The 27,852-nt window shown below is 40.6% G+C and overlaps 2 protein-coding genes across 5 annotated transcripts in view; one reads left to right on the plus strand and one right to left on the minus strand.

Annotated features, from left to right (window-relative positions):
• LOC128527602 (NACHT, LRR and PYD domains-containing protein 3-like) overlaps positions 1-27,852 on the minus strand; it is a 159,120-nt gene that overhangs the window by 27,812 nt on the left and 103,456 nt on the right. For 3 of the 4 annotated variants that reach the window (XM_053500067.1, XM_053500066.1, XM_053500068.1), the window contains 8 exons: positions 25,887-27,648; positions 25,409-25,582; positions 24,983-25,150; positions 8,576-8,749; positions 7,045-7,221; positions 5,172-5,345; positions 2,226-2,399; positions 216-383 (listed from right to left, as the gene is read on the minus strand). In XM_053500067.1, the coding sequence (XP_053356042.1) occupies positions 216-383; positions 2,226-2,399; positions 5,172-5,345; positions 7,045-7,221; positions 8,576-8,749; positions 24,983-25,150; positions 25,409-25,582; positions 25,887-27,648 (2,971 nt within the window). The remainder of the gene's footprint in view (positions 1-215; positions 384-2,225; positions 2,400-5,171; positions 5,346-7,044; positions 7,222-8,575; positions 8,750-24,982; positions 25,151-25,408; positions 25,583-25,886; positions 27,649-27,852) is intronic. The other variant, XM_053500065.1, reaches the window with a different exon arrangement.
• On the plus strand, positions 230-20,641 carry LOC128527618 (uncharacterized). Its single transcript, XM_053500082.1, has 2 exons — positions 230-316; positions 19,303-20,641. The coding sequence occupies exon 2, from the start codon at positions 19,341-19,343 to the stop codon at positions 20,190-20,192; it is 852 nt and encodes a 283-aa protein (XP_053356057.1). The 5' UTR covers positions 230-316; positions 19,303-19,340; the 3' UTR covers positions 20,193-20,641.

Raw genomic sequence — 27,852 nt, forward strand, 5'->3', positions numbered from 1 at the left:
TGTTATTGTTTAGGTTTATTCAACACAAAACTCTATTCAGAACTTTTTCCTGGATAATCAGAAAACCCTTTAACATTACGATGTGATATAGTGACACTGAATAATTGTAATTAAATCATTCAGCAGAATTAAATCATTTTCAGTGAGAATCTAGATTATTTATTCATTGATTTAGTGAGTTATTCATTTGTTTGTTTGTTTATTGTTTTCCTCACCTCAGTGTGTTCAGTGTACAGTCTGGATCCTGTAGTAAATCAGTGAGCAGCTTCACTCCTGAGTCTCCAGGGTCGTTCCCTCTGAGATCCAGCTCTATCAGGTGAGATGATTTCAGAGCTTCAGCCAGAGCAGTGTATCCTTCCTCTGTTATACTGCAGTCTGAAAGTCTGGAACAAAAGTAAGTCAATATAAGGGGTAAAGGGGATAAAAGTTTTTTATTCTATTTTGATTCATTTTGGTGCTTCACATATGGAACATTTATTAAGATTGAATCTAACCCTACTATATTTCCCCCTGGTTGTGGTTCTTTAGACAGATGAGAACACAGCAATCACACTCAAGTTCAAGAACATTTAAGCGGCGTGATCTCAGTCCACTTCCAAACAAAGTGAGAAAGCTGTGACTAACATGCTGTGTGTTTTGTGGTTTAGGGCTTTTTGGTAGATGTGAGGTGCAAACTGAGCCAAAAGACAGAGCTGTAGTGCTGCAGAAATACAGTGTGTTATGGAGATTTACATCAATGAACTAAAGGAATACTTAACAAAAGCAAAGTCTTTGTACAGACACGTCTTCTCCAATGTTCTGTGTGGACGAAAACATTTTATTTGACTGTAAAGTCTGTAAAGACAACAAAATTAATAATTCATGTGTCTGAGTTTTTCCAAAACTGCTGATCTGCTGGGATTTTCAGACACTTCACAGTCACCAGATCTGTCAAGACTTTTGCACAGTACTGTAATTTTGCTATGCGAGAGGTTCTGTTCTATGCCCTGTCAACATTCAGCCTCAGCTGCTTTTTAATGGGTTTAAACTCACAAACCGACTCTAACGTAACTCACATTCTCTTGTTAAGTTGTTCACTCCTGACTAAGATTCATTGTTACTCTAAATGCACTGCTGAATAAGTGACTCTATAATCAGTTCCTACTGGATACAAATATACTGACAGTGAAGTAAAAATATCACTGATCCAGTAACTTATGCTATTAAATGACATACGCAAGTTTCTGGAGTTTACAGGATGAACTTTTCAGTAGAGTAGAGATCTGTTTCACTCCTGCATTTCCCAGGGTGTTCTCACTCAGGTCCAGCTCTGTCAGGTGTGAAGGGTTTGAAGTAAGAGCTGATATCAGATCAGTACAGCCTCTCTCTGTAATACCGCTCTTACTCAGCCTGCAGACAGAGAACACAGCTGAGACACAGATCTTTAAATACAGAACAGATAACCAACCATCATAAACATTAAACATTTATAACTTATTACTCTGTCCAGGCTGTACACACAGTGCAGTAGACTCTTTATCATCACTGTGTGATAAACATCCACACGAGAGCACTAAGAGGAAAATTGAGGTGAGGTGCTTCTGCTAGCATTTACATCACTTAAAAATACCTAACTGTAATGAACACATGCTGGTTAAGTCCCACCTTTGTGCTCTTTGTCACAACTAAGAAAACTAAACCAATCATAGATACAGAAGTTGGAACTTGTCAAAAGAAAATCAAAATCTTATCTGTATCTATTAATGCTATAATGAACTCAGGGCAGTTAGCTGTACTTTAAAACACTTAAATATTTTAAAACAGATTTTAATAAATGTCTGTCACTACTGATCAGTCTCAGTCTCAGTCGATCCTTCAGTTCAGTGTTTTGGTGGACTCTGGCTTTAACACTGTTCATGATACACATTCATAACATATCAGTGAGTTAGCCGCTAAGTGTTTACTGCAGTTTAAACCTCCCAGTGGTGTGTTACACACATCACACATCTCAAATGTTCCATGATGGTGTGTCTCACTTTCACCCACATTTACTCTCAGCCTCATCACTATCTCTGCTCCCGGATTAAAGCCATGACAACAACAACAACCCCCGATTCCACCCCATTACTTTTATACAGAACACCAAGGTGTGATGACGGTACAATATTCCCACACTGTCTGTGTGAAAGGGGCGAGAGTTCAGTACTGTCAGTGTATTAGATGTGTGTGTACTAATTAGACGTTACCTGACAGTCTGCAGTGTCCAGTGTTTATTCTTCAGTTCTGCAGAGAGCAGCTTCACTCCTGAATCCTGAATCCTGTTCTTACTCAGATTCAGCTCCCTCAGGGTGGAGGATTCTGATCTGAGAGCTGTGAGCAGAGCTGAACATCCTCTCTCTGTCAGATTACACTCACTGAGTCTGAAAGAACAATTCATCACACTTAACTCTGGGTTTATGGCTAGAAAATCTCCCATTAATACTCCATTGTCTGCGTTCTGTGTGTATTGAAGTGCTTTGGTGATTTAATCTGAAATCAGTTCTCTACTTACAGCCTGTTCTCTTTAACACTGGAAGCGTCGCGCCAGTGTCACCTACTTATAACGCGGTTCAGCGGTCTTTTGACCGCCTATTGTTTTGAATGGGAAGCTGCTGCTGACACACAATGATCGCTAGATGGCGCTTTCACCCAAAGCAAATAGTTTAGCTCCAAGATCAACTTGCACTTGGACAATGCGCCATTCATTCCCGCGTTGATAATCAGCGGTATCTTTTTTTCATATTCAACTGAGAAAACCTACTACAGAGTCTCTAAGGGGACAAAGGAAGAGGGAAAAAACGTTTTGCATTATAACCCAAAGTTTTTGGCATGACTTTTTTCTGCCGTTTTTTCTCCTCCTTTGCCCATCTAGGGGCTTCGTACTATAACAAAGAGAAAAGCTCTACTTAATTTTATATCGTATGGAGAAAATTTATTAGTTTGTTCATTCTATTTGAAGCTTCTGAACGTCTCGGAGCAGCGATTTATTTCTGAACTCGCTTCCGTGAAATTATCGCTAAAACAATATAAAATTTGTATAAATCAGATCTACCACAGCAGATAATAAACTATGCTATGTCATAACCAAAGCAAACACCACGATTATGCCTCGTTTCGTTCAGTGTTGCTAGGCAACGACGACGCGCCTAATTGGCGGGAACGTGGTTCACTTGGCCGCGGTGTATTATAAACCTGCGGAATGTTTCACTGCTTATGCTCATGTAATAAAAGCGAGGGAAATGTGGAAGTGATGTGTGGCCACTGAATGAGAACTAAATCAAAGATTTCGGTAACTACACTGAGTGTAACATCTGCATAGTGACACTAAACAGCTGAACAACTTCACTTTTCCATTTACCTCTGAAAAAAAACTGTATTTTGTTTGTTTATATTTAGAATTTTTATAACAGTGCAAGAAGTAGGCGCTCGCACACACAAACACACACACAGACACACACCTCCCCTGACCCCTCGGTCAACATCCAATCACCGTCGGTATGCAACCTAGTCAAGACGTAGCCTAACGTAGTGTCGTGTCGGATTTCAGCGGTCACGGAGTGAAAAGACTTTGAAGCAGTTGCAGCGTTTTTTCAGTTACAACACGCACAGCGATGAGTCCACGTTGTTTCACTGTTTATGACATAGTGACACTAAACAGCTGAACAACTTCATACATGTAACAGAAAATGTAGATGCAGATTCCAAATGTATAAACATGCATATTATATATTACATATATATATATATATATATATATATATATATATATATATATGTGTGTGTGTGTGTGTGTGTGCGTGTGTGTCTGTGTGTCTGTGTGCGTATATAATCGAGGCTGGCTCTATTCAGGGGCAAGAGGGGCAGCGCCCCCTCAACTAAATGTCTGCACATGTTAATATATTCCTAAAATTAGTATATTTCAAGTTGATAAACTGTTCTGTTTCATGTATAGAATTAGTTTCAGCTGAAACTCATGATCAATGGTGTTGGGGTACTTATGTAGTGATAATTAGTTTCTGCCAAATCACTAAAACTAACAACAGACTATGAGAGGTGGTTGGAAGGTGTTACTCTGAATATAAACAAACAAAATACAGCTTTTTTCCTCAGAGGTAAACGGGAAAGTGAAGTTGTTCAGCTGTTTAGTGTCACTATGCAGATGTTACACTCAGTGTAGTTACCGAAAATCTTTGATTAAGTTCTCATTGAGTGGCCACACATCCTTCCACATTTCCCTCGCTTTTATTACATGAGCATAAGCAGTGAAACAATTCGCAGGTTTATAATACACCGCGGCCAAGTGAACCACGTTCCCGCCGATTAGGCGCGTCGTCGTTGCCTAGCAACACTGAACGAAACGAGGCATAATCGTGGTGTTTGCTTCGGTTATGACATAGCATAGTTTATTATCTGCTGTGGTAGATCTGATTTATTCAAATTCAATAATGAGGCTTTATATCCTCAGGAGGGGTCATTACATTGTTTTAGAGATAATTTCACGGAAGCTTCTAACAGAACGAACAAACTAATTAATTTTCTCAAATCCTTATAAAAATGAAGTAAAGCGAAATCCCCTAATTGTCCTTATAAAATATCGCTGATTATCAACCCCAGAATGAATGGCGAATTGTCGATATTTCACGGAAACATATATATATATATATATATATATATATATATATATATAAACTGCATATATGGAATAAAACCTAAGATAGTTACATATACGCACTGAATGACGCATGGATAGTTGGTGCGATCCCTTGCGCCATCTGCTGAGAGAAATGAGAATCACTGGTTGGAAAAGGCAGGAAACAGCATGATGGTCGCGCAGCTGTCAGCAATTTCACATAAATAAGAGCAAAATGGCTTTATACTGGCTTTTACCGGTGCGATTTTGAAAATGTAAGCATGCTGTGTGATTAAGCTCACAGAGCTAGAAAAAGTCAGAAAAGGAGGGTCCTGGAATTTGATCAAGTGTGAAGTATTTTTTTTTCCTATTGCGGTCAAATGACCGCTGCTCTGCGCTTCTAGTGTTAAACTACTCACTAGTACTAAAAGCACAGAAACTCAACCAATCAAACCTGAAAACAAACCATTCAACATTTACATTAGTAATGAAAGTTTCCAGATGATTACAGAATAGTTCTTACTGAAGTGTTTCAGGTCTGCAGTGTGGATCCTTCAGTAAAACACAGAGTTGCTCTACTCCTGAGTCTCCGTCTATTTTCCCGCTCAGATTCAGATCCGTCTGCAGTATGGGGTTTATACCCAGAACACCAGTCAGATGATCACAAGCTCTCTGTGCATCAGGACTTTTCAACAACCTGGAGAGAGAGAGAACAGATACATTTAGATATCTGTTTATATCTGATTTATACATATTCTCACACATTTTATACTGATTTCCCTCATTTTATTCAGATTCAGTAAAGCTGCTTTGTGACAATGACCTCTGTTAAAAGTCTTATATACATAAAAATGAATAAAATTGAACTGAATAAATTCTAACACTAATTATATTTACAGCAATGCAGTGTTAATGTTTTAAAACTACAATTTTAAACAATTCCTTATTTAAACTGGAATTTATTTGGACATTATAGAAAAATATGGGTCCATGCAGTTGTGTAGTGCACTGGGGGCAGTGGGGGCTTTAGATATGTACTGATTAGCTGAACAGTGTAGAACTGTAAGGGTCCTCCACTAGAGGTCACTGTTTTTATTTTGTAGTTTTTGTTGGCCGACTCAGTTTCCCAGCAGGCACCTCGGTCAGGTGAGGCAGTGCACACCTGAACCGAGGTAGCCATCAATCAATCTATAAATAGCTGTTTAGACTGGGAAACTGGGTCAAGCATTTTTGGTACCACCACTGTCATTTATGTGGGCATTTTGGTTTGTTCTGTTTTGTTATCTGTTTAGTTTGTACTTTGATTTTAGTTGTGTTGACTTGGGCTCTCTTATTGGCAATGTTTCTGTGTATGTTTTGTGTGTCTGTGTTAGTGGAGCTGATTCAGTCCTGTCCTCCTGTGTTCTTGTGTTTAGCTAGAGCAGGTAAGTAGTTAGGTGTGTGTGTGGCTAGGAGCATGTTTAGCTAAATTCTATGTTGAGTTACAGTAACTAGCATGCTTCTAGCCATAGCCCCTCTGTGTCTCTAGCTGTCCTGTGTTTCCTACCTCCCTAGTTGCCCAGTGTGCCTAGCCTTTGAGTGTCGCCTAGCCTGGCCTTTGAGTGTCGCCTAGCCTGGCCTTTGAGTGTCGCCTAGCCTGGCCTTTGAGTGTCGCCTAGCCTGGCCTTTGAGTGTCGCCTAGCCTGGCCTTTGAGTGTCGCCTAGCCTGGCCTTTGAGTGTCGCCTAGCCTGGCCTTTGAGTGTCGCCTAGCCTGGCCTTTGGAGCCTTCATGACAAGAACAGTCAAACTGAAGTAGTGAACAGTGTTACTAATCAACAGTGTGATTAAAATTTACTAATACACACATGGATCACCTGATGATAATAACAATAATAATAATGAAAATAGTAATAACAATAATAATAATAATTTGAATATGGCCAAATTGTCTAATTTAGTTCTTGCGTAAAACAAAAACATGTTTTGGAAACTCTCGTATACATCACTGAAGGAGATAAGGGGGGGGGAATAAAAAATAAAGATTGTACACTGCAGTATGAAGAAGACTATGGTATGATGAGATTTGTGAGTTATCAGGTATGAGGTGATGGTGGATGATGTAATTTGTACCGAATAAAAAGTTGATCTATGTCTTTTGATATGATGTACATATGAATCTCTATATGTACTGTGTGATTCTCATCAGTCCCATGTAATCACCCTGAGGTAAGGTATCTGGGGTAAGATAAGAGGGCGGTTGGAACACTTGACCCTGTGATCAGCAGATTTTGAATAAACATTAATTTAAAACATCACTGATGACGATTTTAATTCACAGGTGTGGCTTTACACAACAATGAAAAGTTACTGAGAATTTAAGGCTGGATTTTACAAATACTGGGGAAAAAGATCCCACCTCAAAGTTTTTAGTTTACATTTTGTATTTTTCATCAAATTCCTAAGTTCCTTCAGTCCTGATGTTCCAGGGTCGTTCCCTCTGAGGTCCAGCTTTATCAGGTGTGATGAGGGGTTTGACATCAGAGCTTTAACCAGAGCAGTGTATCCTTCACCTGTTATACTGCAGTCTGAAAGTCTGGAGAAGGAACAAGAAGGTAAACATTGTTAACTTTAACCTTTAACCACTACTGACTAAGATTAATCTAAATGCACTGCTGAATGAGTGACTCTATAATCAGTTCCTACAGGATACAAATATACTGACAGTAAAGTAAAAATATCACTGATCCAGTAACTTATGCTATTAAATGACATACACAAGTTTCTGGAGTTTACAGGATGAACTCTTCAGTAGAGTAGAGATCTGTTTCACTCCTGCATTTCCCAGAATAAACAATCATCAGATTCACAGCAAATCACATCAAATCCAGATGTTTTGGTGCAGCAGTAACGATTACAGCATTAGTTAGATTTAAATGTGTGTATACTAGTAATGCGCGGGTCGGGTATTTTTCCAACCCGCGGGTCCCGCTTTTATGAAATTATTTGGCCCGCCCCAGCCCAGCCCCGCAACCATTAAATAGACATACTAGCCATTGTAATTCAACTGAAAACAGCCTTTATTTCAGCCTGAAAGTGCTTGGAAACATCGCCCTGTAAACTGGCAACAACATATGATTATGAATATGAACGATAAATCAGGTCATTGATAATAATGATACACATTTTAAACATTTACAAGCGTTTGTAATCTAGGCTAAACAATTCTTTATTTTAGATTTGTATAGGGCAGGCCTACAGTTTACAGCCTACGCTAAGTAACCACTGACTTTTTTTTTTTTCATTTATCACACGGAAATGTTCATTTAGCGTTTTTACGTTCGCTGTGCAAAAAAAGAATGCTAAAACATTAGATTTAGCAGCCTGACCTTTTTTTCTTTTAATGATGTAAATTCCCGACCTCAATTTCTCCCGCACCTCGTCCTCCATCTTCACTTTTATTTCTTTGTTTTTGTTGTGACTGGCAGCGGTAGCTGCTTGGCGCTTTCGTGACTTGTCACGTGACGTAACCTTATCAAAAAACTTAATAAAATATAAAAATAGGTATTCCCAAATATTAAATATAGGCTATAGTAAAGTGCATGCAACATACATGAATTTTTTATTTAATTTTGTTTTTAATGACTCGCCCCAACCCTCCCCCGGAAATAAAGTGACAATTTCTTTACTCGCCCCAACCCGACCTGCGGGTTACCCTCTTAATCATGAGGTTTATCCTGGTCAGTGGTAAATGCGGCATCTATGGTGTGATTGTTGGACATGAGGAAGGAACACACACTGCACTTCAGTCCTTCACAAACATTCACATACTTCAAGAAATAATTTACCAGGATAAAAAAAAAAAAACACAAGCACCCTGGAGCTGTGAGTTAAAACCAACTACTGGTTCTAAGGAGAACGAGATTAGGTGCAGAAATCAGAACACACACCTGAGTTTCTCAGGTCTGCAGTGTGGATCCTTTAGTAGAACAGAGAGCTGCTTCACTCCTGAGTCTCCAGATATTTTCCCACTCAGATCCAGTTCTCTCTGCAGTAAAGGGTTTGTACCCAGAAGCTCAGTTAAAGAAGCACAGGCTTCCTCCGCCTCAGCACTTTTCAACAGACTGCAAAAAAAAAAAATCACACAAACAGTACAAGTGTACAGAATTAGACTTTAGATCTATTAGCCTGATATCTACACCCAGCCGGTGAAGTAGCTGATGAAAGAAAAGTAAAAATTATTAAATATGTTATTACAGCAGAATCTAATCATTCTAATTTGTTTCAGAAGCGTGCTTGTGTATCAAAACACTCGTATATCAAAGTGAATTTTTCTCATAAGAAACAATGAAAACTTAGACGATTAATTCTGCAACCCAAAAATATTCATCTAAAAATAATTAATACAAAATATAAAGTAAAAATAAAACAAATTAACCTGCACTTTTGAAAAGTGTAGTACCACAGAGCCGACAGTTCTTTAACTTATGCCTTTATTGACAACAACAGAAAGGTCTTAAATAGTTACAACAAAAACTAATGACACACATGCTCTCTGCTTCCTGCATTCAGCGGCTTGTTCTCCGCTCTTTTTGGACATGAAAATCCTTACAATTACTCTCTACTGCCATCTAGTGGATAGGTGAACAATAAACCCACTTTACTACAAAAAGAATCCTACAGTAGCTGCAGTGATTGAGACCAGAGAGAGGAGAGAAGGTAGAGGGGAAGGGAACGCCACACACACACACACACACACACACACACAAACACACACCCCCACCACCGCACGAGCGCACACACACGCACACAATCAAATTAAAAGATGCTTTAGAGAAGAACCATTGGCTTAGTTGTGATCACGTGACTCTCAGCATCTAAACAAGAAGCGCATGTGTGCCACATGATACTCAATGATACCTGGCACTCATAAATAAAGACAAATTTCATTTATCAAGACAAAATTTATTAACAATTTCTGCTTTTCTTGCAAACCAGGTTACTCGCAATCTGAGGTTCCACTGTATAATCTTTTTTAGTGGATCTGTCATAAATATACTTTTGAGTGTAAAGATTGTTTTACCAGTTTAAATGTGAAGATCAGGACAATATTTGTGATTTTATTTCATACAGTTCCTTATTTCTCATTAATTCCTGATTACATCACTGCAAGCACAATACACAACAGTGTGAAAATCACAGCACACAAGTGTAAGCTTTAAACTGTTAAATAGTATAAAAATGTTGAGCAGTAGTGAGTCATAAACAGTTTCTTTTTTTTCCAAATTCATGTGAATCAAATGAAATGTAGGTTCAGAACGTACAATCACACCTCTGCTTGCATAATACACACATCATTAAGATATTGTAGGCACTAGCAGGCCACCGAAAAGGGAGCCGTGAATCTGCCACCTTCTAGCAAAACGGCGCCATGATGACAACGTTATGTCTCTCGGTAATACAAAGCAGCTGGAAGCTTGACCCGGTCAAAAGAGGAAACCCAGAAGTCTTTCACCAACCCCAACCTCAAACGGTACAAATCAGCAAGCCGTTGAAGAAGAAAGACACAACATCAGCAAACAAGAAAGAAGCAGTTTACACATCTCCAACTCAGATGGTGTTAAATCTGCAAGCAACCTCCTTGCACATGAGGAAGAATACAGTTTCACAACCCCCCTGGCAGTTGCTGACCACCAGAATGTGTTTTCTGCTTCATCTCGTGGCTCAAGAACAAAGAACCTGCTTCAGGTACATTTATAAAGACAATCAGTTAAAGTATGCCAGTAGGGCAAATATAAAATTACATGTATGTGCTCACATAGGATGTTTGATGTTTTATTTTGTGTTCAACATGTTTATCCTATACTTAGGAAGTGTAATCAACATGTATAACCACTTTCTATAAATAAAGGTATGAATGAGTATGCAAGGTATAGGATCGAATAAAAGCTTGTTGTATTCAAAGAGCATTAATGTGTATGAAAAGTTCATCATATGACCAGGATTCATGTTAATAAGATGGTGCCGCGTATGGCTGCCTCGGTGTGGAGCTCTCTATCTGTCTTACTGTTTTTGTTAGTTTGTCCTGTTTTTTGTTTCTCAAATGTTATCACTTATACCAGAGATGAACTGCTGAACATTCAGCAGGACACATCACACAATTTCCAACCAGTTTTCGACTTCTCAAATGTTTTTCTGAACATTGTAACCGGCGGAGCAGCGGCACTGTTGAAATGCTTTAAGAAGCGCAGGCGGGGGAAGAGAGCCGGCGCGCTCGTCAAGCTCCGACAGCGCGGCTTTAGAACTGCGCTGCCGAGTATACATCTGGCGAATCTCCGCTCTTTACCCAATAAAATGGACGAACTTTTCCTGCTCTCCAGGAAAAATAAGGACTTTTCAAACTCTGCTGCGCTGTGTTTCACGGAAACCTGGCTGAATGAAGCCATTCCGGACAACGCGCTACACCTGCAGGGCTTCCAGCTGTTTAGAGCGGATCGTGACACAGAATCAACAGGGAAATCCCAAGGTGGTGGGACATGCTTTTACATCAATGAACGTTGTTGTACAAATGTGATACCTTTGGAGAAGATGTGCTGTCCTGATCTAGAGGCATATTTCATCAACTGCAAGCCTTTCTATTCGCCGCGGGAGTTTACCTCGTTCATTCTTGTGAGTGTGTACATTCCTCCACAAGCGTGTGTGAACACAGCATTGCAACAGCTGGCTGCTCACATCACAGACACGGAGCAACAACACCCGGACTCGGTTTTAATTATACTTGGGGATTTTAACAAAGCAAACCTTAAACGTGAACTGCCTAAATACAAACAGCACATTACATGCCCCACCAGAGACAAAAATACTTTGGATCACTGCTACACCACAATAAAGGATGCATATCGCTCTATCCCCAGAGCAGCTTTAGGACTTTCTGACCACTGCCTGGTTCATCTTCTCCCGACCTATAGGCAAAAACTTAAAACTGCTAAGCCTGTAGTAAGGACAGTAAAGAGATGGACCAGTGAAGCAGAGCAGGAATTACAGGCCTGTTTTGACTGCACTGATTGGAGTGTTTTTGAAGCTGCTGCCACCAATCTGGACGAGCTCACAGATTCTGTAACATCCTACATCAGTTTCTGTGAGGACATGTGCATCCCTACCAGGACTTTTTTGACATATACAGTGGGAGCCACGTCAAACAGCCGCTTGGAGCATGATAGGTCCATGACAGGACCGTGACAGGACCATGATCGATCCGTGCACGGAATGTGATCCCCCGCGATGACGTAGTTAACGATGCCCCGCCCCATAAACGCCCCCATGCGCTTTCTAAAAAGATGGTTGCAATGCTGTATAATTCCGCCAGATGGAGCATTGACTGCTTCTGCAGTGTCCAAGCATCCGGTTACTATATTTAATAAATATAACATAACTTACGTCAACATAGTTTCATCAATAGATGATGTGGTAAAAAAGAGGGATAAAAAACGATTCATAAAACAGATTTAAACCCCTTAATACACAATCCATGATGCTTATGCTATTTTTAATTAATGATTAAATTAATTAATTAATAAAACTACTTATTGCAATATTTTTCACGACATCCTTAATAATCCTTAAAGACACGGTAACATCTGTAATTTATCTATACCGGTCGTTGTAGGTACGGAATACAATGCGGGCTATGTACAGTATTTTACATTACGGTGTTTTTATCTATTTCCGTTTAATACACTGGTAGATAATATTTTGCTGCAAAGTAAAGCTTAAAATTTAACTCCTGCTTGGGTTTGTTTTCGTTATATTTTTGATGTTTTCGCTGATGTTTTTTTTCGCTGATAGTCAAAAATTGGCATAACAAATCGATTAATAAGGCATAATATCTGAAACAAATATCTGTTCATACGGATCAGTATGTCTTTAGTCATTTAACCAGCATAACGTTTCCCCATCAAAGATCTGATGGGACATTAATCACTTATCACTACGGTGAATAGATGCGGCAGCAGAGACAGATTAAATCCCCATAAACATTCACACTTGAACACAATACTAACAGAACTAAACAGTTCCAGAGGGTCAGCGCCTGTTATCAGGACAGGATTCACCTACAGGATACTACTGTAATTTTTACTGCTTATATATTTTTGCCATAGTTTCATTTGGTTTTACGCGATTTTACGTTTTATTTGTTTGTGTGTACGTGTGTGTGTGTGTGTGTGTGAGAGAGAGAGAGCGCGCGTGCGCGGGAGAGGGCTTATATTGTGATTTATCCAAGGTTACTAAAGACTGGCTTACTACTAATAATAAAAATATTTCAATGTAACCCATGGGTCTCAATCACAAAATCAGCCAACGCTGTAAAGAGATGACAAGACAAATTATATAGGCTACTCTGAAACGTTAATTTGAGCATTAAAATATATATATAAAAATCACGGGGCTTCTCAGTCTTTCGTTAATTTTACTACTGACTCAAAACCAATGTGGCTTATTAAAGATGCACTGTTTTATTGGACATGGCTGTTTTGTAATGTTCTGCAAAATAAACACTGTCTACGGTTCAAATATACTGTGAACGTCTCAAAGTCACGTCTCTAGATCCTTCTGCAGTAATGTTATCGTGGTGTAAATTATTAACGTATCGATGTATTTCACTTGCAGACAAAATAGTCTAGTAACGAAAGTAATGAATTTGTCACTACTCTTCTCTTATGCAGCACGGCTAAAAAGATAATAAAAATGACACCAATCCTGCCATGACGCTACCCTGTCCATACACAACACTGTCTGGGGAGATGAACTCAGACTTTACAAAACTTACTATTATTTCATGAGATGAAATTAAGCTAGGATGAAGAGAACAGAAGTGAACTCCCCTCTGTGTAATATCTAAGTAGAGTGTAACTGGAGCAGCCACAAAATGCCCCCCATCTAACTCTGATTAAGAAAAGCTCACGGACACCAAACCTGCAGCACTTTGGTGTAATTTTTATTATCTTTTAGCCGTGCTGCATGATAGAAGAGTAGTGACAAATTCGTTACTTTTAATAACTTGATGTTTGATTGAATATTATATAATTTCCAAGTTTGATAGTGTCGATTTTAGAGTGCATTACGTGCGATGCGAAAAGGAAGTAAATAAACACGTAGCAATGCAAAGAGGACAGAGCTGCGAAATATTTAAGCAATATAAATTCAACAAAGTGTGATCATAATGGTTGTTGTTGCTGCTGTTTAGGTAATTGGTTCCACCGTGTTACTGAACGCAACTGTGTTTACAAAACCGAGCGGAGGGGAAGAAAAAACACTCGCTATAGCATTAAAATGAAAAGGGGCGGCGGCTTTTCTTTGAAGATAGCGATTGCGTAATGGGGGGCAATCCGTGACGGGGGGGGGGGCGTTTTAGGACATAACACACCTCTGAACGTCTTTTGTCTTGTAAATGATTATCTTTCTTTCACCTTCCAATCCTCCACCGCGCACACACTCTGTATACTGTTGCTATGTCTGTTGGAGCACTTGGTTATACACAGCACTTTAATGTATGAAACACTTACTTCCTGGTTTGTTTTATTTTAAATATTGCTTATTACCTTTTCTGGCAAAATAAACATTATACATAAACATGTTATCATTGTGTAAATTATTAACATATTGGTGTCTTTTAATTAAGGACAAAAACAGACCCTGCGCTTGTGTTTAGGACTGATGCTGAACAGCTGTGTTCATAGGTTTAATCAACGATTTACAAGACAACAGTTAAAGCGTTTGTGGATGAGAGGTGTGTGTGCGCGCGCGCGCTCCTGCATTTCTCCGTTGGTTTAACACAAACATTTTGGGCGCAGACAAGTAAGCCTGAAGTACCCCTCCCCCCGCCAAACACACACACACACACACACACAGAGCAATTAGCACCATGTCATAGTCAGTATTCTCCACTGAGGTTTCTTACCTTCCAAGTTTGTCTTTGCTCTTTTAATGGATTCTTAAAACCCCCCAAAAAATAATACTGAGAAAAAAAATGATTATGGGTCACAATCACAAACTAGCACAGATACATATGATCAAGTGTTTAACTGTTGTTTTCATTTGTTTCTATAACCAGTTATAATAATAGTTATCATTATTATTATTATTAGCCCAACTCTTTGACTATTTAAAACAACATCGGGTCCCATTTTTTGCACATTGAAGTTGTTGGTTTAAGTAAATATATTTTTAAATACACAAACAATCCCCCAACAATTGAAACACGCACACATGACTTTAAAAATAAAATTTATTCTTTCAAAACTAGTCAAAGGTAAAAGTAAAAACAAATAATTTGTATAAAACAGGTGAAAACATGTTTAATTTTTGCTTAAAGGTCATTAAAATACCCGGATAACACCAGCTGCTTATCAGTCTCTATCTGGTTCTTTTATATTAAAATATCTATTTTTAAAAACTATTAAAGATGTAACAGTTTAAGTCTTTTTTCCCCCTAAAGTATCAGACGTTTTGCAATTCTATGTTCAGAATATACAGTAGACCTGACCAAACGTCATTCTAAAGCTGTTGCACTGTGACATCATCCCTCCTACAGCTCCCTCAACAGCTTGTTCAGGCTCCTCCAGTATCTCCAAAAGGCCAACCGTCATCCGTCTGACCCCCCAATCCTCCACAGCGGAGCTCTGCTTAAAGACAACAGGAGAATTTAGTGAAGACAAAGATAAATAAACTTTACAGAATATCTAGTTGTAATAAATATAAAAGATATTAGTAAACCTACTGTTTTGGGGAATTCTGGGATGTAAATAAACTGGGATAACTTTAACCAGTGAACTTTGTTAGTGTTAACCCCGGTCTGTCTGTATTATCGTCTGCATTAAATTAAAATGCGCTTTTCATACAAATAAGTTAGGCGATATAACACTCGTATATATTAGTTCATCTCTGAAGCCAAACTATAACTTACCCAGTACTGAAGCCCCCCACACCTCCCCACACACACACCTCCCCCTCCCCCTTAACTGATAAACACTTCAGAGTTTTTATCCAGCTCGGTAACTGAGCGCTCGCGCTATCGCGCAAAGTCACGGGCAAACTGAGAAAAATATAAACCCTGTTATGAGCGTTTAGCTCGCGAGCTCCTGTACATCTATCCTCAGCTTGTGTCCTTCATGAACTGCATCACATTATATTCACAGAAATAACCTGCAGATTAACTCTTACCCAAAGAATAAATAAATGCTGAATTTATCCAGACAACACGCGGTCAGACTCTAAAGGCATTTTTATAGAGCACTAACACTCTTCATCCGGTAGTGCAGCTTTTGTAATAGGGACATTAATAGTATTTTTAAAGCTTTAGTGTCTTTTTTAGTTGAAGAGGAGTGACATTGTGAGTTTGTGACACTAACAGTAAGCTGTAATGTTAACTCCAGACTTGGTAAACAGATCATTAAGTTATCTAAAGTTACATCTGACCGCTGCTGGTGCTGCCAGTGATTTTCAAAACGGCCGGTAAAAAACTAAACTAAGAAATAAACTGTAAACTAATCCCAAACAAATTTTATAAATTAAAACACCACTTACCGCGAATAGTCCATTAATCCGCCATCTTCATCTCTAGTGCAGTTTGGCAGCGTCAGTTCGGTGGGGGTGTGTTGTTAAAATCACGTGATTGCAACTCAGCGCAGCTAAATTGCTGGCTTGTGTTAACGTGTCCTTGAGAACGAAGCGCCATCTAGTGGTGGAACCAGGACAATGCATAAATAGGGCTTGAATGGGCGTGTTTACTGTGAAATCTTGACACGCCTTTCTCGAAGAAAAAGGAGGGGGGACTACGGCGTGCATAAGGCAGCCGTACGCCATTCGTACGCAATTCACACTTCCGCGGCTATTTGGCGTGGCTCCATCTGTAACAATGACAAACCATGGTTTACAGCAAAACTCAGACAGCTTCGTCAGGCCAAAGAGGATGCCTACAGGAGTGGGGACAGGATCTTGTACAAACAGGCCAGGAACACACTAACAAGGGCAATCAGAGCGGCTAAGAGAAGCTACTCTGAAAAACTAGAAAATCAGTTTTCTGTAAACGACCCTGTTTCTGTGTGGAAAGGCCTGAAAACCATCACTAACTACAAGACGCCAACCCCCAACTCTGTAGGGAATCAACAACTGGTTGATGACCTGAATGAGTTCTATTGTAGATTTGAAACACCCAGTTTCACACCACACCCCTGTCCTGACCCTCTTTCTACACCACCATTATCACCTCTAGCAACCATCCTCTCTTCCCCCCCTGCACTCCAGGTCTGTGAAAAGGTTGTTCGCCAGATCTTTCTAAAACAAAAGAGAAGGAAAGCTCCAGGCCCAGACGGCGTGACACCAGCCTGTCTGAAATCCTGTGCTGACCAGCTGGCTCCCATCTTCAACACATCACTGGAACAATGTGAAGTGCCTTTGTGCTTTGAACGTTCCACAATCATCCCCATTCCAAAAAAACCTAAAATCACAGGACTTAATGACTACAGACCAGTCGCCCTAACATCTGTGGTCATGAAGTCATTTGAAAGACTGGTGTTGGCCTATCTGAGGGACATCACAGGACCCTTACTGGACCCCCTGCAGTTTGCCTATAGAGAAAACAGGTCTGTTGATGATGCAGTCAACATGGGACTGCACTTCATCCTCCAACATCTGGACAAACCAGGGGCTTATGCAAGGGTCTTGTTTATAGACTTTTCATCAGCTTTTAATACGATCATCCCAGCACTGCTTCAGACCAAACTAAACCAGCTCTCTGTTCCTAGCTCTATCTGTCACTGGATCACCAGCTTTCTGACAGACAGGCAGCAGCTAGTGAGACTGGGGGAATTCATGTCCAACAGCCACACCACCAATACTGGAGCCCCTCAGGGATGCGTTCTCTCCCCACTGCTTTTCTCCCTGTACACCAATGACTGCACCTCTACAGACCCCACTGTCAAGCTCCTGAAATTTGCAGATGACACCACAATCATCGGCCTCATTCAGGACGGTGACGAGTCTGCTTACAGAAGTCAGGTCGAGCAACTGGCTGTCTGGTGCAGTCTCAACAACCTGGAGCTGAACACGCTCAAAACAGTGGAGATGATTGTGGACTTCAGGAGGAACCCACCTGCACTTCCCCCACTCACCATCATGAACAGCACTGTGACAGCAGTAGAGTCATTCCGGTTCCTGGGCACGACCATCTCTCAGGACCTGAAGTGGGACATTCACATTGACTCTATTGTTAAAAAGGCCCACCAGAGGTTGTATTTCCTTCGCCAGCTAAAGAAATTCAACCTGCCACAGGAGCTGCTCACACAGTTCTACTCAGCCGTCACTGAATCCGTCCTGTGCACTTCAATAACTGTCTGGTTTGGCTCAGCTACGAAAACAGACATCAGAAGACTACAAAGGACGGTTCGGACTGCTGAAAGAATTATTGGCACTGCCCTGCCCACGCCACAAGAACTGTACACATCCAGAGTGAGGAAAAGGGCTCGGAATATCACTTTGGACCCCTCACACCCAGGCCACCTTTTATTTGAACTTTTGCCGTCGGGTCGACGCTATAGAGCACCTAACATTAGGCCAGTCAGGCACAAAAATAGTTTTTTTCCCCAGGCAATCTCCCTCATGAACAGTTAAACATCAACTGTCAATAAATATATGTGCAATATTGTGTACAGTATCACAGTGCAATATACTGTATAATACCACAGATTTCAGATATTTATATAACTTATTTAAAAAGTATCTCACACCCTACTCCATTTGATGTCAAATGTTTTTTTTTTTTTTTTTTTTTTTTGTCGTGCTGTTTTTGTCTTGTCATTTGTTTTCTGTTCTGGAAGCTCTGTCACTAAAACAAATTCCTTTTACGTGTAAGCGTACTTGGCAATAAAACTCTTTCTGATTCTGATTCTGATTCATACACTTTGTCTAAATTACTAAAACTCCACTGAGGTGGCCTTCTACGTGACAGACCAGACCATAGGTTAATGTACTGTATGCACGAAAAGTAGGAACCATGTGGGGCGTAGCTACGCCCACAACCACCTCTGATTGAGGCAAACGGCTGTGGGACGGACCCGCGGCATGAGGTAACCAGCAAGCTCGACCACTCGCGCTCTGCGGCTGAACGTCACGCCGTCTAAAGGAAGCAAGCAGGCTCGGCCTCTCTTTAATCTACTCTTCAAGAACATTTCAAGAACTTCATGTCTCTCAACATGACTTTGTGCCAGAAGTCCTGCAACGAAGAAACCCTCAGAAGAAGTTTCAGAGCGCCGCCATGGGTAACCAGGCAACCAACGCCTTTCTGAAGGGTTCTCCTGAAGGGTCAAGCCTGCTTTTCCCGAGCTCCGCCAGACTGACCAATTTTTCTACTTTTTCGTCCCCTTACGAAGAGTAAACATATAACAGATAAGTATTTCATACTACCTTATAATATATTCACTCGAAACGCGTGTTATATCGTTTTCGTATAAGTTTATTTCGCATAAGTTTTAATTGTTTTGCAGCACACCGCTTCTAGCCGGCTTTTCATTAGCATCGCTAGCCCGTTAGCCCGGCTATCACAAGTTTGTTTACGCTCTTTCGCACCGGTTATTTCTATTTTTAGACACCATGTCGGTTGGGTCTCTGCCCCTGTGTGCAGGTGAGGAGACATTGGAGCTGCACTCGGTGGACTTGGAGATGGAGGCCGTGGAGAAGCTGATCCGCGACCTACAGGTGAAGCTGGCCCGGCTACAGCAGCGGAAAGCCACGCTGGAATCGTCGCGGACCGACGCTCACCTGTCCCAGGTAAATTCTCGGCATGAGAATTCTCCGACAACCTCTACTCCGCGTGCTTCTCTGCCCAGGTCCAACGCACCGAGAACGCAGCCTGCCCAGCTTTCCTTCACCCCGGCGCCGGGATACCACGAGGCCTGGAAACTTCAGCAGCGGAAGACGCGCGCCAAGCCCCGGGCGAGGACCTCTCCTCCTCCGCCACCACCCGTCTTCGAGATCTCAACCCGAAACCGCTTCGCTCCTCTCCGCGAGACGGCACACGACGCGCTGGTCATCGGAGACTCCATTGTCCGGCACGTGCGTGCTACCACAGCTAAAGGTAAGGCGTACACGCGCTGTTTACCTGGTGCACGTGTTCTTGATGTTGCTGCACAGGTGCCTGCGGCCCTGAGGAAGAACATTCGAGCTGTGGTTCTCCATGCTGGCACCAACGACATCAGGCTGAGGCAGACGGAGATCCTAAAGAAGGACTTCAGGAGCCTGGTTGAGAAGGTCCGCAGCACATCACCCACAACAAAGATCGTCGTATCTGGACCACTTCCGACATTTCAGAGAGGAATCGAGAGGTTCAGTAGATTATTTGCCTTCAATGAATGGTTACAATCTTGGTGTCAACAACAGAGATTACCCTTTGTTGATAACTGGAATGTTTTCTGGGAGCGTCCTAGGCTCTACCGCACAGATGGCCTGCACCCTAGCAGAGCTGGAGCAGCGGTCCTCTCTGACAACATCTCCAGGACATTACGAACCATCTGACTTGCGGTAAGTCATACCTCAGATTCTTTAGATATCAGCCACAATACAACCCACCATACTAATAGACGCACACACATAGCTTGTACTATAGAAACTGTGTCTATTCCCCGATTAGTGAGAAAAAAGAATAAATTCGTTAAATCCAGCCGAAACAATCTGGTAACCATTAAACCAGAAAAAGCCCAAATAAGTAATCGAAGTCTACCTCTAAAGTTTGGACTTCTCAACATTAGATCCCTTACGCTAAACCAACCGTCTGCTAGCTGCATAGAGTCGTCACTCAGGGTTCACTCTATTGAGACTGTGTCTGTTCCCCGAGCTAAAAACAAATTTAGAAAGACTCAGAAAGTCTGTTTTAGTAATTTAATTAGCATAAAGACCACAAACTTGGATCAGACTGAATGCGCAGCCGGCACCTCTGATCTGAAGCTAGGACTGTTAAATATTAGATCTCTCGCATCTAAAGCAGTTATAGTTAATGAAATTATCACAGATCAGGAGTTTGATATACTCTGTTTAACAGAAACCTGGATTAAACAGGACGAGTATGTAGCTCTAAATGAAGCTAGTCCTCCTGGATACAGCTACATACACCAGCCTCGGTTAACTGGTAGAGGAGGAGGCGTCGCAGTTATTCACAATGATAATTTGACTATTGTACAAAAACACGGACACAAATTTAATTCATTTGAAATTCTTTATAGTAACATAAGTGTATTTAACTATATTAAGTCAGCTCAGTCGATCCCGCTAATTGTCATTTACAGACCTCCAGGGCCGTACTCGGAATTTCTTAGTGAATTTGCAGATTTCCTCTCAAACCTAGTCATTTCTGTAGACAAAGTGTTAATTGCTGGAGATTTTAATATTCATTTTGAAAACCCAGAAGACCCTCTGAGAACTACATTTATGTCTATACTGGACTCGGTAGGAGTAAATCAGTGTGTAGTAGGACCCACTCATAAAGCAGGTCACACTTTAGATTTAATAATATTATTTGGATTAAGTATAAGAAATTTATTCACAATACCACTATCTGAAGTTATCTCAGATCACTATCTTGTCTCATTGCAAGTGTGTCACAATAATAATGTACACACAGCGCCGCGCTACCGTATGAAACGTACATTCACATCAACTACCAAACAGAGCTTTATCAGTAATCTCCCAGAGTTCCCAACTTCGATTAGATCACCGTCTGACCCCACAGAACTCGATCAGGCGACTGAATATTTAGAGTCGACATTTCGCTATACCCTAGATAATGTAGCTCCAGTCAAAAGAAAAATTATTAGAGATAAAAAACTTGCTCCCTGGTATAACGATCACACGCGCACTTTAAAACAGACCGCTCGGAAATTAGAACGTAAATGGCGTCAAACTAAATTACTAGTATTTCAAATAGCATGGAAGGAGAGCATCCTGAACTATAGAAAAGCTCTTAGTATAGCTAGATCAACATATCTCTCCACTCTTATAGAAGAAAATAAAAATAATCCTAGATTCTTATTTAATGCTGTAGCCAAATTAACCAGAAATAAGACCACTGCAGAAATCTCCACAACAACATCATGCAATAGTGAGGACTTCATGAACTTTTTTAATAATAAAATTGTAAATATTAGGCATAAAATTGAGGTTTTGAAACCGAACAATGTAATTGATGCAGATGTTAATCTAGCCATGTCAGACCAGAACCTAGAATACTTTACTCCCCTTGAAGAGAATGAACTAATTTCACTCATCTCTTCTTCAAATTCATCAACCTGTATATTAGATCCTGTACCGACACATTTTCTTAAACAGATAGTACCAGCAATAATAGAACCCCTGTTGAGAATAATTAATTCTTCACTCAGCATTGGATATGTTCCAAAATCTTTTAAATTAGCAGTTATCAAACCAATAATTAAGAAACCTGACCTCGACCCCTGTCAGCTGTCCAGTTACAGACCAATATCAAACCTCCCCTTTATCTCTAAGATCCTGGAAAAGATAGTAGCGGAGCAGCTATGCTCATATATACATAGGAATGGCATACATGAACTGTATCAGTCAGGATTTAGGCCTCATCACAGTACAGAGACGGCGCTCGTTAAAGTAGTAAATGATATTCTATTGGCCTCTGATCAGGGTTGTGTAACTATGCTTGTATTACTTGACCTCAGTGCAGCTTTTGACACTGTTGATCACGCTATTCTTCTTCACAGATTAGAAAATGTAGTGGGAATTAAGGGTACAGCCCTCTCCTGGCTCAGATCCTATCTGACCCATCGTTATCAGTATGTAGACTTAAATGGTGATTATTCTGCATGTTCTCTAGTGGAGTTTGGCGTTCCGCAGGGTTCAGTTTTAGGTCCACTGCTTTTTTCCCTTTACATGCTTCCTCTGGGCAACATAATCCGTAAGCATGGTATTAGTTTTCATTGTTATGCTGATGATACACAGTTATATGTCTCAGCAAAACCTGATGAGAAAAAACAGCTTACTAAAATTGAGCAATGTGTGCAGGACATAAGAAATTGGATGCTAACTAACTTCCTTCTGCTAAATCCGGATAAGACAGAAGTTCTAGTCATAGGACCGCATACAGCTAGGAGTAAAATTTTAGATCATACCGTAACTTTAGATGGCCTTTCTGTTCCATCAAATGCAACAGTGAAAGACCTTGGTGTGATTATTGATTCCAGCCTTTCATTTGAAGCACATGTAGATAATATTACCAGGATAGCATTCTTTCACCTCAGAAATATTGCCAGAATAAGAAATTTATTGTCGCTAAACGACGCAGAAAAACTAGTTCATGCTTTTATCACCTCTAGGTTGGACTATTGTAATGCCTTACTGTCTGGTTGTTCAGCTAGATGCATAAATAAGCTTCAGCTAGTCCAAAATGCAGCAGCGAGAGTCCTCACCAGAACCAGAAGATATGAGCACATCACCCCTATCTTATCTTCACTCCATTGGCTCCCTGTGAAATTTCGCATTGATTTTAAAATACTACTCTTGACATATAAAGCATTAAATGGTCTCGCGCCGCAGTACCTGAGCGAACTGCTAGTGTCTTACGATCCGCCACGCCTACTTCGATCAAAGGATGCAGGCTGCTTGTCAGTACCGCGTATTATGAAAAATACAGCTGGGGGCAGAGCTTTTTCTTACAAAGCCCCAAAGTTATGGAATAGTCTTCCAAATAGTGTTCGGGACTCAGACACAGTCTCAGTGTTTAAGTCCAGGCTAAAAACCTATTTATTTAGCCAAGCATTTTTTTAAATAGATTTGCCATAGGTAAAGGAGCAGATCTGGGGGACTCATGGACGTAGAGTATTATGGTAAACTGGTATGTTTGGATGCTGTCTTCCTCACTCACCATACCTAACTGCCATCTCTTCTCTTCTTCTCTTTACCCCCCTCTTTCTTTTTCCTCTCTCCTCCTGTCCCCCCCTTTTCACTCTTTCTCTCTCTCTCTGTCGAGCTACACATGTCGTTCCTGAGCTGCCAGTGATCCAGACTCCCTCTGCCCTCCGGACCTGTCTGACCCATCCTGGTGCCCCGCTTCTGGCTGAAGATCTCGTCACATGGATGCCCCGTGTGTCTCTCTGGGATGCGTCTGGTGTCTGGGAATGATCCTCTCTACCTAGAAAATGGTTCTGGCCTTGACTGGTGTTGGCAACTGTTTCTCTGGGGACTTGACAGTTCGATAGTTCATGACTGGAACTTCTTACAAGTCTACCTGGGTCTTCAATAACTACCTGGACTCCATATTAACATCAATTAACATCAGCTATTATAGCTGAACTGCCTCCCACCCTACACACTGTATAAATGCAGATCATTTACTGCTTTTTGTTTCACCCAAATGAGGATGGGTTCCCTGTTGAGTCTGGTTCCTCTCAAGGTTTCTTCCTCTTACCATCTCAGGGAGTTTTTCCTTGCCACTGTCGCCCTCGGCTTGCTCACCAGGGACAAACTGACCATTTTGATTCATACAAATTCACATTTCATACAAACCTAAATAATTCTTTTGACTATGTAAAGCTGCTTTGCGGCAATGAAAATTGCTAAAAGCGCTATACAAATAAAATTGAATTGAATTGAATTGAATCCCCAAAGACATCATTTCAACCTCAGCACACCCACCAATAAGCAACGCCGTAATTCCTTTCGCTGAAGGCGAACCAACGAGAACAACTCTCACGTAACGCAAGTAAACAAACAAAGCTTCATAACTTGTAAAAAAGTGGTGCTCGATTCATAACTAAACTGTAGGATTAAACCCAAGGCTCTGCTCTTGTAACTTTCTCAGGTCTAGTAAACCGTACTAGAAAAAGAAATTAACTTTCACACTCCAAACTGTTTGTATGTTCGTGTGTGTGTGTTAAAGTAGCGTAGTTTCATGTATCGTAGATTAGTCAAATAAATTCTTGTTTCTTTATAAAGAACTGTTGTCTTAGTCATGTATTTGAAAGTGTAAACATTTACCCAGGTTTCACGTTATCTTGCTCATAACTGGTAAATACCAGATTTTGTATTATCATCGTTGGCCACGGGATAAGTAGAATTGGTAAGATACCCTAAATCATGCTAAACGTTTATGAAGTCTATGCTATAAATCTTAAATCAGTTTAATAAAATTAACCCGAATACTTAAGGATTCGATTCACCTCTAACCCAGAGCTGAAACCCTACATATTTAATATTTAATGATAAACACTTTTATTCTTTAACGTCCCTACATATGTTCATGAATATGATTTTATAATAACTTGTGTTCTGTATATTTTCCTCACCTCAGTGTGTTCAGTGTACAGTCTGGATCCTGTAGTAAATCAGTGAGCAGCTTCACTCCTGAGTCTCCAGGGTCGTTCCCTCTGAGATCCAGCTCTATCAGGTGAGATGATTTCAGAGCTTCAGCCAGAGCAGTGTATCCTTCCCCTGTTATACTGCAGTCTGAAAGTCTACAGAGAAAACAAAATCATTATATAAACTTATCCATTTGTCTGTGAGCAGACTCATCACTGATGTCACTGTACTGTGTAAAATAAATAAAAAACATTGTGAGATTAATTAGTGAGGTATATCACCATATTATAATGATGGTGACAAGAACACAAGAATTAATGAATTACTGTGCAGATACATCTTCCTCTGTAATGTGCGTTTCTTAATTGTATACCCTTTATGTAAAGTCTATGTAATAGGAGAGACAAACCAACCTCAGTGTCTCCAGTTTACAGTTTGGACTCTTCAGTCCAGCACAAAGCAGCTTCACTCCTGAGTCCTCCAGAGGATTCCTGCTCAGATCCACCTCAGTCAGCTTGGAGGATTCTGAGCTGAGAACTGTGTGTAAAGTCGAGCAGCTTCTCTCTGTCAGGTTACACTCACTGAGTCTAAAAGTAGAAAATGTCAGAGGAGCTTAAAAAAACTGTTTTAAACATTAATTGTTGAAGTATATGCAGATCACTGCTGTTTCTCGTCTATAGAATACATTAGCTCTTTAACACACACTACATCACATAGTATCACCTGATATCAGATGTTGGTATTGAATAGTTTTTTAACATAAAATAGCTCAGTATCAGACTGATGTCCAACACCAGTATCAGTACCAATGCAGTCATATTTAGAATAAAATAAATTACTAAGAGTAGATCGACATTTGCTGTAAAATCCAATCAGAACAGTTTTACTTACAGAGCTGTTGTGGCTTCCTGTACGACTGGCAGCAGTCTCTTAAAGCATTCATCTGATCTTATGAACTTCTGAAGCATAAACACTTCAAGATCCTCCTCTGACGTCAGTAACACAAAGACCAGAGCAGACCACTGAGCAGGTGAGAGTTCAGCTTCAGAGAGACGTCCTGAGCTCATGTAGCTTTGGATCTCTTTCACTAGTGAATCATCATTTAACTCATTCAGACAGTAGAACAGATTAATTAATCTCTCTGGAGATGGATTTTGTTCAAACTTGAACTTGATGTACTCGACCGTGTCCTTTTGGTAGTCAGAACTGCTTCCTGTGTATGACAGCAGACCTCCAATGAGCTTCTGATTAGACTCCACTGAGAGACCCAGAAGGAAGCGAAGAAACAAGTCCAAGTGTCCGTTCTCACTCTGTAAGGCCTGGTCCACTGCACTCTTGAGGAACTCAGACATTTCTGACTTATTGAAAAGACCAGACAGATCAGTGGTTTGTTTTATTGTTGTCTTTTTGTCGAGGAAGCAGAGAAATGTGTATAAAGCAGCCAAAAACTCCTGAACACTCAGATGCACAAAGCTGAACATCTTCCCCAGGTAAAGTCCAGACTCGGTTCTGAAGATCTGAGTACACACTCCTGAGTACACTGCCACTTCTTTAACATCAATGCCACACTCTTTCAGGTCTTCTTCATAGAACATGAGGTTTCCTTTCTCTAGCTGTTGGAAAGCCAGTTTTCCCAAAGCCAGGATACTCTCTCTGGTCTGGGGAAGATCAAGGTCACATTTCTGCTGGTACTTTTGGTCCTTGTGTTTGATCTGAAAGACCAGGAAGTGTGTGAACATTTGAGTCAGAGTCTTGGGGATCTCTCCACTCTCTGTTTCATTCAACATTCTCTCTAGAACAGAGGCTGATATCCAGCAGAAGACTGGAATGTGGCACATGATGTAGAGGCTTCTGGAAGACTTCATGTGTCTGATGATTTTATTGGCCAGGCTCTGATCACTGATCTTCTTCCTGAAGTACTCCTCTTTCTGAGCATTACTGAATCCTCGTACCTCTGTTACCTGGTCTACACACTCAGGAGGAATCTGATTGGCTGCTGCTGGTCGAGTGGTGATCCAGAGGCGAGCAGAGGGAAGCAGGTTCCCCTTGATGAGGTTTGTGAGCAGCACATCCACTGAGGCTGACTCTGTCTCATCACACAACATCTCATTCTTCTGGAAATTTAGAGGAAGTCGACACTCATCCAGACCATCAAAGATGAACAGAACTTTGTAGACATTACTGTCTATTACATCCAAGTCCTTAAGTTCAGGGAAAAACTGATGAAGAAGCGAAATCAAACTAAAGTTTTCCTGCTTTATCAAGTTAAGTTCTCTAAAGGGAAGAGGAAACAGGAAGAGGATGTCCTGATTAACTGTCCCTTCAGCCCAGTCCAGAATGAACTTCTGCACAGAGACAGTTTTTCCAATTCCAGCTACTCCTTTAGTCAGCACACTTCTGATGCACTTGTCTTTAAAGAGCTCATTACATTTGATGGGTGTCTCCTCTACTGCTGGTCTCCTGGACATCGTCTCAAGCTGTCTCACCTCATGTTCATTATTGACGTCTCCACTCCCTCCCTCTGTGATGTAGAGCTCTGTGTAGATCTGATTCAGAACTGTTGATGTCCCATGCTGTGAGACTCCTTCATTAATTCTTTTACATTTATCTAGAAGTTTGGATTTGAGCTTCCGCTGATACACAGAGGCCAGCTCTAACAAACAGGAGAAATGTGATGTCATTATTTTTATGTACATATAATACATAAATACATAAAATCAATACTGATCAAAAAAAGGATTCATTTCTAATAAATACATAAAAACAAACAGACATTTTAAGAATCAAATTTAAAATTCTAATTAAAATTTTTATCCGTCAAATACACGACCAGACACAGTATGATATGTAGTGAAAT

The sequence above is a fragment of the Clarias gariepinus genome, chromosome 7 (genome assembly GCF_024256425.1).
Source record: "Clarias gariepinus isolate MV-2021 ecotype Netherlands chromosome 7, CGAR_prim_01v2, whole genome shotgun sequence".
Classification (NCBI taxonomy): Eukaryota; Metazoa; Chordata; class Actinopteri; order Siluriformes; family Clariidae; genus Clarias; species Clarias gariepinus.

What these genes read in the sequence shown, in the direction of transcription:
- LOC128527618 (XM_053500082.1), top strand. Translation starts at nt 19,341, where the DNA reads ATGGAGGCCGTGGAGAAGCTGATCCGCGACCTACAGGTGAAGCTGGCC.